The sequence below is a fragment of the Podarcis pityusensis genome, assembly GCF_964106645.2.
Source record: "Podarcis pityusensis genome assembly, chromosome: 3".
Taxonomy (NCBI): Eukaryota; Metazoa; Chordata; class Lepidosauria; order Squamata; family Lacertidae; genus Podarcis; species Podarcis pityusensis.
Genome location: NC_138026.1, coordinates 88,500,509 through 88,514,279, shown reverse-complemented (window position 1 = coordinate 88,514,279; position 13,771 = coordinate 88,500,509). Strand labels below are relative to the sequence as shown.

General features: G+C 45.2%; 1 protein-coding gene across 4 annotated transcripts in view; it reads left to right on the top strand.

Moving 5' to 3' along the window:
* The first annotated feature begins 570 nt into the window (after window positions 1–570).
* The window catches only part of LOC308474187 (uncharacterized protein), a 55,350-nt gene continuing 42,149 nt past the window's right edge, over window positions 571–13,771 (top strand). The window contains exons 1-5 of one of the 4 annotated variants that reach the window (XM_081000303.1): window positions 572–1,280; window positions 10,661–10,739; window positions 12,769–12,813; window positions 12,907–12,946; window positions 13,136–13,626. In XM_081000303.1, coding sequence (XP_080856429.1) covers window positions 10,680–10,739; window positions 12,769–12,813; window positions 12,907–12,946; window positions 13,136–13,626 — 636 coding nt within the window. In that variant the 5' untranslated portion in view covers window positions 572–1,280; window positions 10,661–10,679. Of the gene's footprint in view, window positions 1,281–10,660; window positions 10,740–12,768; window positions 12,814–12,906; window positions 12,947–13,014; window positions 13,627–13,771 lie in introns of all 4 variants that reach the window. The other 3 variants (XM_081000302.1, XM_081000304.1, XM_081000301.1) reach the window with 3 other exon arrangements.

Sequence of the window (13,771 nt, the reverse complement as noted above, 5' to 3'; positions counted from 1 at the left end):
GGGCATGGCCAGGAGTTTTGTTAGGGCGAGCCTTTTTTTGAGAGAGATCGACCCCAAAAGTTGTTGAGCTTTTGGGGGGAGATAACAGGTAAAAATCCCTCCCAAAGAGGATATTATGGGGGGCAGGCTTTGGCTAGAGGGGGCAGAACCTCAGTTAATTGAGTATTTTTAATGCTTTCCAATAATTTTTGAGGATTTTCTTCCCCCCCTTGCTGGTTGCCCCATTGCAAACTGAGTGTGGCAATGTTCTCTGATCAGAATGGTAGTCTGTCTCTGCCTTTAAAGGGAGCACGTGCACACATACTGTATGTAGTTACGTAGAAATGTACCTATCCTTTCATTTAGTTAAACATGCTCCTTTCGGATTTAAGGATCTGCAGCTGCAAGGGCTTACGGCATCCGGCGCCTCTGGATCTCCCAGCCCGGAGGGAGGGTGCGCGCGCGCGTGAAAGGCGACTTTCCCCTTCTTCCTTTTGGTTTCCCTTTAAATGGAAGCCCCGCCCACTGAAATTGACACAGTCCTCCTCGGCCGGGCCAATGGGCGCCTCGGATGCGTGTTCTGTTTGTTACAAGTTTCACGCAGCTCGAAGGCAGCGAGAGGGAGCGTGGAAGAGAGAGAAAGGAGCCGGGCCGGGTGCGCGAGGGAGGAAGAGCGCGTGTGCCCAGGAGGAGCGATGCTGCCCAGGGGCTGCCGGCGACGGGGAAGCGAGTGAGCGGCATGGCACGTTAGACCCGCTGCCATGAGCGGAGCCCCGGGCCTCTGCTGGGAGAGCTTGCTCATCTCTTCCTAAGTTCTTGCTGCTGCTCCCCTTTTGCCTCCCTTGCTGAGCAGAAGCCCCGCTATAGCTGCTCCTTTACCTCGGTTGCCTCCGCAGTCTGCGAAGCAAATGAAAGGATTTGCTGTGTAATATCTATACGGTTTGGAAGAAAAGGAAAGGGGGGGGGGAATCAAAAACCAAAGACTGTGCGTGGCAGTATTTTTCATCAACAAAACCCAGACCCATCCAGCCTGTTGTCTGGAAGGAAAGGGGCGCAAGATCGAATTTCTCTCTGCAGATCCTGCCCTCTCCAAACTACAAGTTGGGTGTACCTGAAGTTGCTGAATGCAAGCTATTCTGAGTGCCTCTAAGCGTGGCGGCGGCGGCGGTAGCGGCAGCCGATCTAGATGTGCGTGGGTGCTTAACTCTTTCCCGGCTCTCTGGATTTGTACCATGCTCAAGATCCTCACGAAGAAGCTCAGGAATCAGAGTTTGAATGAGATCCAGCCCTTCCAGTTAAAGGTAAAAAAAAAAAAGGGAGCGCGGAGTTGGTTGTATATTCCAAAGCACGTCTCATTTTTTATTCTTGCGTTGAGCTGTACTGATTGCAGAAACTCTATACTGTTCTTGTTAGCATGGCCAGGGCTCGTTATCTGCCTTTCGCATCCTGCTCGTGGCACGAGTTAACCGTGAGAGCTGCGTATGCACTTGAATAAGGCCTGTTCCTTTCGAGGGCCAGGTTGTCTTTGTCCACACAGCAGCTCAAGGGATGGAGGAGGCCTTGCACTTCCTTGGACAGCCTCGAGCCTCGAAAAGTGCACTGTGAGGATGCAAGGGTTATTAGCAAAGTGCATATTTTGTGTGTTGCGGATTATATTTGAAGGGAGACATTTTTTGATCTCGAGAGTGGCTCCTGCAAAGAGAGGGGGCTGTGCCACTCTGAAAATAAATAAAACATTTGGGCAATATTTAGAAGTTGGTGAAGTGCTTTGCTAGGCACGGGTTTTGACTGCACTTGTCTGTTCTAAGTCTGTAGATATTTCCAAATTACTTGAGAGTAAGTATATCTCTCCCCCCCCCATAAAATAAAATAAAACAAACAGTGGAAATTACTTGTGGCTAAACATGTTTAGGATTGCATAGTATAGTTACAGTCTGGTGCTTGCTTAAGAGTAAGCTTCTGAGCTCTGCAGGACTGACTTCTGAGTAAACGTGAGTGGATCAGGCCGTACCTCTTACCTGCCCCTTATGGCTCTCTTTGTTGGCAGATTACTGAGCAAGTTAATTCATTTTTATGGACTTGCCTGTGTCTGTCTGGATATTGTCAGTGCGTTCATAAAGGCTAGGGACTCCAGACACATCTGCACCATATTGCACACACATTTATTCAAAAGCTTCTCCCAAAGATTCCTGGAAAGTGTAGTTTAGTCTTCACAGAGCCACAACTCCCAGCACCCTTAACAAATGACAGTTCCCAGGAATCTTTGGAGGAGACCATGTGCTTCAAATGTGGCCTGTCTGCAGGGCCAGACTTCTTTTCCTGCCTCCCCCCCCCCAATATAACATTTGATTAAGGCCCAGTGAGCTGTGGGTGCTCTAGATAACCCTCAGCCAGCATAGGTGTGCTGAGAGATGTAGTCCAAAGCATTTGGAGGGCACCATGTTGGGGAAGCTCTTCCAGACTCCACAGTGAACTTGGCCATGCTATCTGAAGTCAAAGGGTTTCCAGGCGTCTCTAGGAGAGCCGTGTCTGGGTGGGAGCTAGCTGGGGGTGGAATTGTGACTGCCTATACTGAGCAGTGTTGAGGTCCGCCCTTATACCTTGCATGTGTGGGTCTAGATTGGCTTTCTAGAGCCAGCGTCTGTCAAGTTTTTGTGCCAAGCTTTGGTTTTAAGCAGCTGTCCTGAAGGAATTAGCACAAGTTCTTGTAAAGCTGCCACTGCTTCTTCTCAAAAGAACACAGTTGGAGAGGAAAAGGCGTTGGAGACTTGCACAAGCTGGGGAACAGAAAAAGTTCAGCATTTGTTCAAACTTGATTTCTTTCCCCTCTCCCCTCCCCCTCCAGATAAATATGTCTTGGAATGGGGAATATATACAGTAGGCCTCTGGTTCTTAGTATAGCTTCTAGTTAATAGCACTGAGTCGGGCTTGGAGTGTTGAAACAAACTTCTGAACATAGGCAACTAGAAATTTGTAACTTTTGCTTAAAAAAAAAAAAGCAGATGGAAATAATGATGCTGCCCACTTCATAAAGGGACACAGTAAAGTATGCACTTCTGAGAACAAAATGGTGCCTGATGTTCAAATGTCTCTTCATATCCAGTGGTTGTGGGCTAGCTGGCATATTAATATGTTTTGTTTCACTTGGATAAAGGATTTAGCTGGTAGTAAATACAATTTTGTATTTACAAAAGGAACACGGGTGGCGCTGTGGGTTAAACCACAGAGCCTAGGACTTGCTGATCAGAAGGTTGGCGGTTCGAATCTCCGCAACGGGGTGAGCTCCCGTTGCTCGGTCCCTGCTCGTGCCAACCTAGCAGTTCAAAAGCACGCTAGTGCAAGTAGATAAATAGGTACCGCTCCGGCGGGAAGGTAAACGGCATTTCTGTGCACTGCTCTGGTTCGCCAGAAGCGGCTGAGTCACGCTGGCCACATGACCCGGAAGCTGTACGCCAGCTCCCTTGGCCAATAAAGCGAGATGAGCACTGCAACCCCAGAGTTGGCCACGACTGGACCTAATGGTCAGGGATCCCTTTACCTTTACCTAAATACAATTTTGAAAAAATATATGTTATGGGACAGAATCTATAAACTCTATTGGGTCTGTTTCATGGAGGTGTGCCCCAAAGTAACTACAGTTGTACACAAAAGTCAGTTTATAGGGTTGTCTCTCACCTGAGCAATCACACAAAGAATCATAGCCTAGGCTATGATGTTGCAGGCTTTGTTGATAGCAGCTGCAAAAATGAATGGTTTGCAGTCGCCAGAATGGCCAGAGGAGTAGAAAGATCGGTGCTCCTTCACACCCAACTATAGAAACACTGAACTTTTGACAACGTGAGATTTTAAAATAAGGACAGGACCCTTGAATCAACTGGTATATTTGCATGGGGGCAGCTGTATTGCTACCAGATTGCTATGCAAGAGGATAGACTATTTGATGCCTGTTACACGCTTCTGGTTGTCCAGCCTCAATCTGGTCTTGGATATCTCCAAGATGTAACCTGCAAAAAAGTAATAGATATTAGGAACATGTCTTGACTAACTTTCTATAAACCAATACCCGGAGAGAGAAGTGTGTCTCTGAGGAATAATCTCTTGTAATCTGAAACCTTGAGGGCTGCCACCATCCTCCTCTCCTAACACCTGGGAATACATGCTTGTATTCGCATAGGGGAAAGAAAAATATAATAAGCATGAGCCATGAGAAAGTATGCATGGTTCAAAATCTCTCTTTAGAAATTCATGTTTATATACTTGGCCAAAACCTCATCCTGGAGCAGTTAATTCCATAGGTAAGTTTCCCCGCATTTGTGTTTTGAAGTCATGTTTGTCTTTGTATATTCGTTCTTTCTCTGTCCTAATAGACAACTGCTTAAACAGAAAGCATGGGTGACTGTGTGATCCCCAAAAGTGCAAAATGTGAGCTTGGAAGTGTAGTCCAAATCTCCACTTGGCCATAAACTTGCTGGTGGTGTTAGGAAAGCCGCTCCCTTTCAGTCAGAATGGTTGTTAGAATCATCTAGGTTACCTTTCTCCAACTTGGTATGGTCCAGATGTTTTGGACTACAATTTCTGTTGGCCCTGGGAGCTGTAGTCTAAAAACATCAGGATACAGCCCTCTTCCAAGAGTTGTAAAGAGGACAATGAGAGCATTTGAGGGGGGAAATATGTATAAATGTTCTTATTGCTTTTCCACTTTCCATCGCAGTAGAGAGCCTTCTGTGTCTGTAGTGGCTCCCTGCATGTTTTAGCTCCCCAATTTCCCATGGATACAGAACACTCTCCATCTCAGACACTCGTGTTCACAAGTTGGAAGGTGACGAAGTTGGTGGTGGAAGGGGTTGAGCTAGCACTCATCCAGACCGCCCCCCTCACATAATCCCATTGCTCTTCTTGCAGCCCCTTAAGAGGGCTTAGGTTTTATTAAAGATAGCACCCCCATTAATCAGTGCCTCCATTCCTGCGAGGTCATTCTGCAGCCGTGTTATCCTTGTGTGAACTTAAGTGGCATAATTGGATCTCTATGCTATCTTAAGGTGTGGATGTTTGATTCCTTGATCCTAGGGCTCTGGTTTATCACAGTGTAAAGGGAGTTTTCCTGAGAAGAGGTGGAGGGAGAGTTGCAGGGTAGTTGTAAACTCTTATCCGTGACATGACTGCGCCAGAAGACAGCCTGTTTCCTTATCCTTGCAAGAAGGAAGAATGTTCCTCTGCCCTTGTGTCAACTGTTGGGTTGAGGACCAGTGAGCAAACATTATTGAGCTAGTGGACCTCCTCCTTTTTTTAACCTTGCATGGTTCCACCTCTGAGTTCTGAAGCAGGAGTTCTGGGTGCTGCCTGTTGTCTAATTGTACTTGGTGCAGTTCAACTGCTTGTTTTTCTCAAGATAGGGATCATATATGCAACCGTTGCTGAAACCACCCTGTGTAAATGCAGAAGTGGGTTGTTTAAATCCACCCAAACCAAATGGGCACAGACCTCTGTTGTAGACGGGGAGGGACAGATTGGCAGCCTCTCTTTAGTCTTACAGATTGAAATATACTCAGAGTCGCAAAGTGATTTCATGCTCTTTATTCAGCTCATAGTGGTGAGGAGGAATGAATGAAAGCCCCCTCAAAGTATCTGCTTTATATACATTATTTACACAATGGGCTGCACGTGATTGGCTAATTCCGGAATTCTACTGTAAGCCAATCAGGTTGTGGATTCACTTCTATCTGGAGCATGATTGGGTGGTTCCTGCCAACCAATCATACTACTGCATTGTTCTAGGACCAATCAGACTGCTGCATTCTGAATCCTGTTGTTCTAGGGCCAATCAGACTGCTGCATTTTGGATCCTATTGTTCTAGGACCAATCAGACTGCTGCAGTTTGGATCCTATTCAACTCAGTACATAACACAGATGTTTAACAATATTTCTCCATGCTATGGATTTAGGCAAGTAACAGCAAATTTACAATTATGAGAGTGAACAAAGAAGGAAGAAATCCAATGCCAATCCACAGTTGACTATGTGACAGAAAAGAACTTCCCATGACGATCTGTTTTCTTGGTCTGTACCCATTAAAAAACACACACTCCTTTATCTTCCTTTACTTTTTCTTCCTTTGTCTGATCTCTCTTCACTTTCTTCTCAATTGGCTCTGCTGGCCATATGCATGTATGGCAGTCCTTCAGAAAGGGTGTCTTCCACCACTGGCACGGTGACCCAGATAAAACTCACCATGACAGCAGTTGAGAATTACGGTCTATGACCATAAGAGGAGCAGTGCTGGATCAGACCAGTGGCCCATCTAGTCCAGCATCCTATTCTATCTGTGACCAACCAGATCCCTGTAGGAAAATTTGCAAGCAGGACCAGAGAATGAACACTCGCCTTCCTGTAGTTTCCAGCAACTGGTATTCAGAAACATTTCTGCTAGTAGCCATTGATAGCCTTCTCTAATTAATCTGTCCATTCTTCTTTTGAAGCCATCCAAGTTGGTGGCCATGACTGCCACCTGTGGGAAACTAGGGGCATGTTCCATGACTTGAATAGCAAACATGGTGCCTTCTAGATGTCCTTTGACCACAACACCCATCATTCCTGATTAGTGAATGATCATTCCTGGCTGGGGCTGATGGGAGTCAGAATCCCGGCAACATCCAGACAGCACCATGTCAGTTACCCCTGGCCTACTTCGTAATTTGGAATAGTTTTGTCAGGAATGGTTGGAACACTGGCTCCTGCCCACATACTAATTGGACACAAGCTTGGAAGGCAGCACTTTCAAGGTTAACATCTTAGCTTGGAGACTCCCTTGCTGTAAACTGTGACCTTTCTAACCATTTACAGCAGTTTGGCTCCCTGTCTCTCCCAATTCCCAGTCTGCTGAACAATCCTTCCTGTGCAGTTTGTTACTTGGTTCATTTGCAGAGTTGAACAGGATGCTTGGGAGTATTGTTTGGAGAAGCAAGAGTATTCAGAATTTTCTTGTGGTCGGTTGTGCAGTTGTTGCTTGATCTTTCCGCTGGGCTCTAGGCAGCTTTCTCACTCAGCTGATGAAAGTCTTGCTCAACAGGATTTGTTTCCATCCTCCCATCTCCCAGAGAGGCTATTTCTCTCACCCTCTTCCTTTTGCTCTTCATCTGTGTTCTAGTTTATTCTCACCCCCTCCTGTTTAGAAAATGAGTTCCCTTAAGAGGAATACTTCCTCCCTCTTTGCTTCTGTTGGACGAACTTGGGGACTAATTTTAGTATTGCACTACCTGTAAACAGTACTGGAGGCAAGGCCCAGTTCACACACCGTTAACTGTTGAACGGTTGGTGTTAAACGGCAGTGATTATAACTTTTATTTACTCTATATATTTGACTGTTTTAACAGTCCGTTGTGCTTTGAGCACATTGCCCTTGTTGGGCAATATGTAGAAATTGTCTATGCATCAAACTGCATCAAACATTTAGTGTTCTGCTTTTCAATCTGTAGGAACTTATGTAAAGTAGGGGGTATAGAATAAGAGAATCAGAGAATGGTAGAGGTGGGGGTCATATAGTCCAACCACCAGCAATGCAGGAATCTTTTACCCAACATGAGAATCAAAAGCCTGCTGTTCCCCACCTGCCAATGCTCCATCCACACAATCTGAGCGTAACTCGCGAAAGATCCTACATGGGTAGTCTTGATTCACAGTTTAGGCCACATGTGCAAGCTTTGTTAGCGGAAAACTAATATGAAAATAAAAAACCCCTTTATTTGCCCTACCCAACAAATAGAGCCAATATAATTGCCCCAGATAGTTAGCTTAGGGCTGTTTTTATTACATTGGAGGCCTGATCATGAGAAAACAATGATGCTGGTATCTTAAACAAGAACTCCCTAGGACCCTTACCACCAGCTTAACCTGCTCAATAAATATTTGTGCTCAGCATGTTCCCTTGGCAAGAGGCCAGCTCTTCCAATGGTTTTCAGCGACTTCCCACTGTTCCCTGGGCCCAGTGCTGGATTTATGTACAGTGGTACCTCAGGTTAAGTACTTAATTCGTTCTGGAGGTCTGTACTTAACCTGAAACTATTCTTAACCTGAAGCACCACTTTAGCTAATGGGGCCTCCTGCTGCTGCCGTGCCGCCGGAGCACGATTTCTGTTCTCATCCTGAAGCACTATTTCTGGGTTAGCGGAGTCTGTAACCTGAAGCGTATGTAACCTGAAGCGTATGTAACCTGAGGTACCACTGTATAAGCTAAACAAGCTATAGCTTAGGGCCCCACTCTCTTGGGGTCCCCAAAAAAATTTAAAGGAAAAAAACCACTGGATGTACATTTCCTAAATATAATATAAAAAACAAATAAAATCAAACTTACATAGTCAGAGCTTAATAATTATTTTACTATTAATATACTTAATTGTATTTCACTATTAATATACTTCTTAATTGTATTTCAGTTCAACAGTTACTATGATAAAAAACATATTTTGTTATGTGCAAATGGCTTTACATACCTATTAGGTCCATAAATTACCATATAGCATATATTCAACACAAAAAACAGTGACAATTTGTTGTTGACAAAGGACAGCTGGACATACAAAGGGCCCCATTACCTTCAGTAGCTAAGGGCCTCATCAGACCTAAATGCGGCCCTGCCTGGGCCACACAGTCAGAGATTCACAGCTGTTGTGGACTACAATTCCCATAATCCCTGATCATTGGCTGTGTTGCCTGGGGCTGATGGGAGTTGTTGTCTGTAACATCTGGAGGGTACCATCTTGGCTACCCCAGATCTAAACATTTAAATTAACTCGGCTTCCCTAGGCTTGTAACTCCTTTTTTTCCTCTAGGCTTTCCAGCATGCACTTTTATGGGGAAATGGCACCCCCAAATTGTGATGGGAGGAAACTTGGGAATTTTCCAGCCTTGAGCGGAGACAAGGAGTGAACGAGGCTGCAGCAGCAAAGCCCTCCAGCTACAGTCCAAGTTTCTTCCTTAAATAAACACAGCTGCAGCTTTCTGCTGAGACAAAGCCGATAGCTCAGGGAATCCTGTGAACAGTAGTAGCATATCCCTGATCCAGCACATGCGTGCTTCTGGAAAGCAGCCTCCATCCTATTTTTCCCCCTTTCCCATTTCTGTGCAAAAGTGTGTACGTCTGCACACTTGATATATTGGTTTTCTTTGACTAGGCCACATATAAACAATTGCATGCACAATCTCTACTTTGAGCAATGTTTATTTAAAGGTTCTGGGTGCCTTTGTATAAGAGTAATACTAATTTTTTATCCACCCAATAGAACTGAACACCTGAGGGGGTCTGCAGTGAAGAAGGCCGCCTTTCAGATATTTGGGGACTTTGTCACTTTGGACTTTAGACATTAACGTGAGCACCTTGAATTGGGCCCAGAAATGAATGTGTGGCCAGTGCAGCAGTTTTCGAACATAGATTATGTGAGATTTAAGGGGACCCGAGCTCTTGAAATAGCATCTCTGTTTGGAAAATCACTATTCTCTGGGTTCTGGTGTAATCATTCAGCTTAGCTAAGAGCTTATCTATATTACACTATGGCAGTTTTATTTGTTTTATGGCTGTCTATAGACTCTTGGGGGATTCATTCTGGTGAAGGTGATAGAATTCTTGGCTATCCCCAGGTCATACAGTTCCCATGGCTCTCCAGGGAGATGGCATAGATATTATTTAGTTCAAGCAAATGTTAAATCTTGTCCTTCAAATTCCACCCCCCGCCAAGCTGCTGACATGACATAATAAAAACAACAGCACAAGAATAAAAAAATAGATAAAAGTGCCTTGCAAAACTGAAGCAGCAGTGGCAGAAATAGAACATTCATTTAAAATGCTTGGGTGGGTGAGCGTTTTTTGAAAGTTATTTTATTTTTTATTAATAATCAAAATAAAACAAAGCTAAAGAGCATAAAGAAATACTGTGAACAGCAGGTTGAAAGCTGTTATGCTTAAAGATGAGACATTTTCATTGATTTAATTTGGTGTTGATTACATACACATATCCACTATTACTAGCCCTCGTTGTTCCTTCAAGAAAAATAATCCTATTTCCTTGTCTGACTTTAGATTGAACCACTTCATGTTCCATTGTCATATCCAACCAATAATAGCAAGTTGCCACCTGATTCTGTGTTTTGCTTCATTGCAAACTACAGTGGTGCCCCGCAAGACGAATGCCTCGCAAGATGGAAAACTCGCTAGACGAAAGAGTTTTCCGTTTTGGAGGTGTTTCGCAAAACGAAGCTCCTATGGGCTTGCTTCGCAAGACGAAAATGTCTTGCGAGTTCCTGCGGTTTTTTTCCCCTCCCCCCCCTTTTTCTAAGCCGTTAAGCCGCTTATCTGCTTATCCGATAAGCTGATAAGCCGCTAAAAGCCGCTAATAGCGCTAATCCGCTAATCCGTCAATGGGCTTGCTTCGCAAGACGAAAAAACCGCTAGACGAAGAGACTCACAGAATGGATTCTTTTCGTCTTGCGAGGCACCACTGTATTTCAATTGCTTAATAAAGTTCTAAGAAAAAAGAAAGTCAAATATAAATGTGATGCATGCCTTAAAAACACACCAAAAAACGACTGAAAGAGGACAGAATGCATGCGAAAGGGACCAGGGTCAGAATTACACTCATCTGTGCATGCCTGTTTTATATTAAACTATTTCCTAATGTGGTTCTCTCCTAGATCTCCTATCCCCCGAGTGATGAGGAAGACAGTGATGACTCTGAGGGAGAGAACCAGGAACTTGCTCAGATTGACAAAGGTAAACTGGGAAGCACGTAGGGTGCAGGGCTTATCCACTATTGATCTGCAATGCCTGCATGCTCTATCAACTCTGTTATATGTAACTTCCACCATATACGCCTCCTTCCATTGACCCCTTACTACACAGAACTTTTCCCACGTTTGGTAGCTCTGAGACTGCAAAATGCATCAAGAACACATAAAGTGTGGCTTGTTTATTACCCCCATAGATTTCTCAGGGCAGTAACTCCATTTTTATCTTTGTAACAATGGCGGTAGCCTGGGCTGTATGATGGTGGTTGGACCATGGCCCACCCAGTGAACTGCATAGTTGGGTGGAGCTTCCAGTTCTCCTTGTTTGTTTTGCTGGAATGCTGCACTGAGCTAAGCTGAAGCCATGGTTCGGCTTAGCGTGTCATCCAAAACAAGGCTTGCGGTTTAGCTGTCTCCAGGCTAACCATGAGCGGTGACCAAGGTTTGTCCCATGGCTTATAGCCCGTGCTTCATCTGGGAGAGGTAAACCCTAAGTGGGGGTTCAGACGACACACCAAGCCAAACTGTGGCTTGGTTCAGTGCAGTACAGCAGTAAAATGAGCAAGGAAGAGCAAAGCAGCTGGGATCTGCTCTCCTGAAGCCAGAATTTTCACACCATGGTAGACCTCTATCTGCATTGCCACTCTAGTTTAGATTCTTCTGGCTGATGAGCTGCTTGCTTTACTCTTTCATATGTGGAGCTTGAATTTCTGTACAGGGAACAGTGTGGTGTTTTGTAAGGTATCATATGGGACGGGGGTGGTGCTGTGGTCTAAACCACTCAGCCCCTTGGGCTTGCTGACCAGAAGGTTGGCGGTTCGAATCCCCACGATAGGGTGAGTTCCTGTTGCTCTGTCCCAGCTTCTGCCAACCTAGCAGTTTGAAAGCATGCCAGTGCAAGTAGATAAACAGGTACCCCTGCGACAGGAAGGTAAACAGTGTTTCCATGCGCTCTGGTTTCTGTCACAGTGTTCTGTTGCACCAGAAGTGGTTTAGTCATGCTGGCCACATGACTTGGAAAGCTGTGTGTGGACAAATGTCAGCTCCCTCAGCCTGAAAGTGAGATGAACGCCACATCCCCACAGTCGCCTTTGACTGGACTTAACTGTCCAGGGGTCCTTTACCTTTACCTACCTTTGTAAGGTATCTATCAAAGGTGGCAAGAATATATTGTCTGTGATCGACAACCCATAGTGCAATGGCTTTGATGCAGATACTTGGCCATGAGATACTGATGGCCCAACCATGTGTTACGAAATATAAGTCCACGTACTTTGCCACTTTGTAGGGGAAATACATTGTACGAATAGTCCTTGTAGCACCGTATGTTGGAAATGCAAGGTAGATGCAAAACATCTGGTACCGCTTGTTGGCACCGTGTAAAAAATATAAAATGCCAAGTTCCTTCTAACAATAATTCTGTGCCGTATGCATTTCTGCCAAGTTGGGGAATGTTGCATTACTGTTCAAAATGGCATTTGACTGAACCTTTCATTTGCCATTCTTTTCATACCGTTTCCTTTATGGTTGCGGTTGCTTGAAAAGTTACGCTATTTTGCAAGTTCAGTTGGTAAAAAGAAGGCAGGATGTAAGTTCTAAAATAAAACAAATAGCTAACCATCTTGTGTTCAAGTTTCTACTTGACTTCTTCCTCTACCCAACCTCTCTCTCCACTTTAGATATGCATGTGGTTTTCAAGAATCAGCCATGCTCTTTAAATGTACTGTGGGAAATAGGAGCTCAAACAATGTATGAGGACCCTACAGGCACCCTGGTTATGGGTAAGGGTAGTGAAGTTCAGGGGCAACAAGAATGTGTCTGTTGTATGTATATTGGGTGGGTGGGTGGAGAGCCTTGGGGAACCTCAATATTAAATTAAAAAATTATATTCAAAAGGGATCCCAAAGGAATAGACAAAGGTTCGTAATTACAGAATGGTTGAAGCTCAGTATTCAAAAGGCTTGGTGTCTTCACTAACACCCGTAACTCTTGTCTCTTCTCTCTCATTGTATTAGTGCTCAGCTCACTTTCTTCTGCCTCTGCAAAGCTCTGCTCTGAAGGTATAGTGAGCAAGTTGCTGGGTCCTAGAAAACCAGCTGGACCTTTCCTTCTCCACAAATGAGCCTTGATTTCAACAGCTGTTGCTTTTGCAGGAGAGTCACCAGTGGGTTCTTGGAGACTGGCCAAAGTGGGGTGTGTGTGGACATTATTATTATTATTTATTCAATTAATAAATAATCTTTCCCCACCTCCCCTTCCAGGGTCCCTGGTGAAGTAGTCATTTGATGGGAAGGAGGGATACTGGTGTGGTCAGTGTCCCATCATGTGACAGCCATGACCGAGATCTCTTCAGTCACTTTTTAAAAAAATCTACTTCTGCAGAGAGAAGACGGAATTGCACCTTGACCCCCCTGGCAACCAATCAGCTGCAGAACCAAGAAAACCAGTGCTGCAAAGTACGAGCCCATTTTCCTCCTGGCCTGGACCGCCACAGCTCTGAAGAGGAGCTGGAACGTATTAGCTGCGAATTTGCTGCTGAGAAGCGAAAGTGGTCCCAGGTCAACAGGCTCTCCTGCTGCGGCGACAGCTGCAATACCTCCTCAAGCGACGAGGAGGTGAAGAACTTGTGCGGCATGTCGTTCCGGCCAGTGGCAGAAGCGGCGGACGGCTTGCATGCCACCCCTAGCCCAGTGCTTTTCAGTGCCTCCCCTCCCAAGAGACTCCAGCCTTTGGTACGGACCCCGACGTCCCGGCCTCTCATCTTCACGAGCGTCGGAGCCAGCTATGAGCAAGCGATGCCTTGTAAGCGGCACCGGCAAGGTTATGGAGACAAAGTCGGAAGGCCCAGCCTTGACCTGGAAAAAATGCAGCAGGTAAGGCCATGTTGCGTTGATAGTCAGTTGGCTGATCTACGAACTATTCTACGAATGCATTTAGAATCTGCAGAGCTGGAAGCGCCTCTGAGAGCCATCCAACCCAACCCTTTGGGTTGAGGAATCTCAACTAAACCATCCATAA